This window comes from Somniosus microcephalus, chromosome 16, assembly GCF_052327205.1.
Source record: "Somniosus microcephalus isolate GS21.2 chromosome 16, FLI_Smic_1.0, whole genome shotgun sequence".
NCBI lineage: Eukaryota > Metazoa > Chordata > Chondrichthyes > Squaliformes > Somniosidae > Somniosus > Somniosus microcephalus.
The window spans coordinates 105757380-105759622 of record NC_141002.1 but is presented as its reverse complement, the minus strand read 5'-3'; the positions used below and the strand labels follow the sequence as shown (position 1 = coordinate 105759622).

Here is a 2243-nt window from a genome sequence, read left to right as displayed (position 1 = left end):
TCCTCCTGTTCCTATGTTCCTAAGGCCGGCATTTATTGCTCATCCCTAATTGCCCCTCGAGAAGGTGGTGGTGAGCCGCCTTCTTGAACCGCTGCAGTCCGTGTGGTGAAGGTGCTCCCACAGTGCTGTTAGGGAGGGAGTTCCTGGATTTTGACCCAGCGACGATGAAGGAATGGCGAGGTATTTCCAAGTCAGGATGGCGTGTGACTTGGAGGGGAACTTGGAGGTGGTGGTGTTCCCATGCGCCTGCCTTGTCCTTCTAGGCGGTAGAGATTGCGGGTTTGGGATGTGCTGTTGCGGTAAGCTTGCTGTCTAAAGAAAGAACTTGCATTTCTCCAGCGCCTTTCACATCCCCAGGATGTCCCAAAGTGCTTCACAGCCAATGGAGTCCTATTGAAGTGTAGTCACTGTTGTAATGTAGAAAACGTGACAACCAATTTGCGCACAGCAAGGTCCCACAAACAGCAATGTGATAAAGACCTGATAATCTGTTTTTTATTGATGTTGGTTGAGGGATAAATATTGGCCAAAACTCCCTGCTCTTCTTTGAAATAGTGCCGCGGGATCTTTTACTTCCACCTGAGAGAGCAGAGGGGACCTCGGTTTAACGTCTCATCCGAAAGACGGCACCTCCGACAGATAGTACACGCTGCAGCCAGAGTGCGCCGGTGATGGAGGGAGTGGGTATTGCCCTCAGTGACAGAGGCGCTAATCAACTGTGCTGCTCCGTCCTGGGTGCTGTTGGGCTTCTTTAGTGTTGTTCATGTCCCAAAGCACTTCACATCCAAATGAATTTGTTTGTAAAGTGCAGACTCTGCTGTTATGTGGGTAAACGCGGCAGCTAATTTGCACAAAGCAAGATCCCACAAACAGCGAGTGGCCAGTTTTGGGGGTGTTGGTTGAGGGAGCAATGGTGGCCAGGAAACCAGGAGAACTCGATAGCAAAATACTGCGGATGCTGGAAATCTGAAACAACAACAGAAAACGCTGGAAAAACTCAGCAGGCTAGGCACCATCTGTGGAAAGAGAAACAGAGTTAACATTTCAGGTCAGTTCTGATGAAGGGTCCCAGACCTGAAATGTTAACTCTGTTTCTCTCTCCACAGATGCTGCCTGGCCTGCTGAGTTTTTCCAACGTTTTCTGTTGTTATAACCAGGAGAACTCCCTGCTCTTCCAAGTCCCAATCCAGGCCGACACTCCCAGTGCCGTACTGAGGGAGTGCTGCACTGTTGGAGATGCCATCTTTCGGGTGAAACACCAAACCAAGTCTGCTCTCAGGCGGAGGTAAAAGATCCCGCGGCACCATTTCGAAGAAGAGCAGGAGAGTTCTCCCCGGTGTCCTGGCCAATATTTATCCCTCAACCAACATCACTAAAACAGACGATCCGGTCATTATCACATTGCTGTTTGTGGGAGCTTGCTGTGCGCAAATTGACTGCCGTGTTTCCCATATTACAACAGTGACCACACTTCAAAAAAAGTACTTCATTGGCTGTGAAGCGCTTTGGGACGTCCTGAGAGTGTGAAAGGTGCTGGAGAAATGCGAGTTCCTCCTTAAGGCAGACTGTCCCTTGTTGCAGGTGTTATGCAGAGGAGGCGAGGCAGAGCACTGGGGTGGCAGCCTGGAGTGGAGCTGGAACCCCAGGAGGGAGTGCTACCAGCTGAGCCAAACCGGCACAGCCAGAGAAGAAAAGCAGGCACAGCTCAGCTCAGCTCAGCTGAAAGTGGCAGCAATAGTTTCACGGTGTTTGTAAAATAAGCCAGGGCAATGACTTAGCTTGGGGACGGACGAGCACAGGAGAAGCGACCGCCGCCGGGCTCGGAGCGGAGTGATTGCTGCTGTGTGATGCACACTGTGGCTCAATAGCCGGCCCCGGGGCTGGTCCTGGAGCCGCCTGTACACAGGGAGCAGAGACTCCGCGCACCGCCCCCAGCACCCAAGGAGCAGAGACTCCGCGCACCGCCGGCGCAACTCCCGCGCAACTCGGCGCAGCAGCGACGGGCGGAGGGACGGACGGAGGGAAGGAGGGAGCTGCGCGGCCAGGATGGCTGAGCGGAGATGAGCGACCAGAAGCAGGACGGGATCAGCCTGTGTGAGAAGGCGCTTCACATCGTCACCGAGCTGTGCTTCAGGGGGCTGGTGGAGCAGAGGCAATGCTACGAGTTTCTCTTCAGCGGAGAGCGCAGGAAATCTGGCATCAGCGGAGCAGGTAAAGGGCTGGAGAGAGGGAGTGTGCGAGAG

At 53.8% G+C, this 2243-nt stretch overlaps 1 protein-coding gene across 1 annotated transcript in view; it reads left to right on the top strand.

Moving 5' to 3' along the window:
* The first annotated feature begins 2018 nt into the window (after window positions 1-2018).
* The window catches only part of syt10 (synaptotagmin X), a 101680-nt gene continuing 101455 nt past the window's right edge, over window positions 2019-2243 (top strand). The window contains exon 1 of the mRNA XM_086009668.1: window positions 2019-2211. Within this exon, the coding sequence (XP_085865794.1) occupies window positions 2061-2211 (151 nt within the window). The 5' untranslated portion in view covers window positions 2019-2060. The remainder of the gene's footprint in view (window positions 2212-2243) is intronic.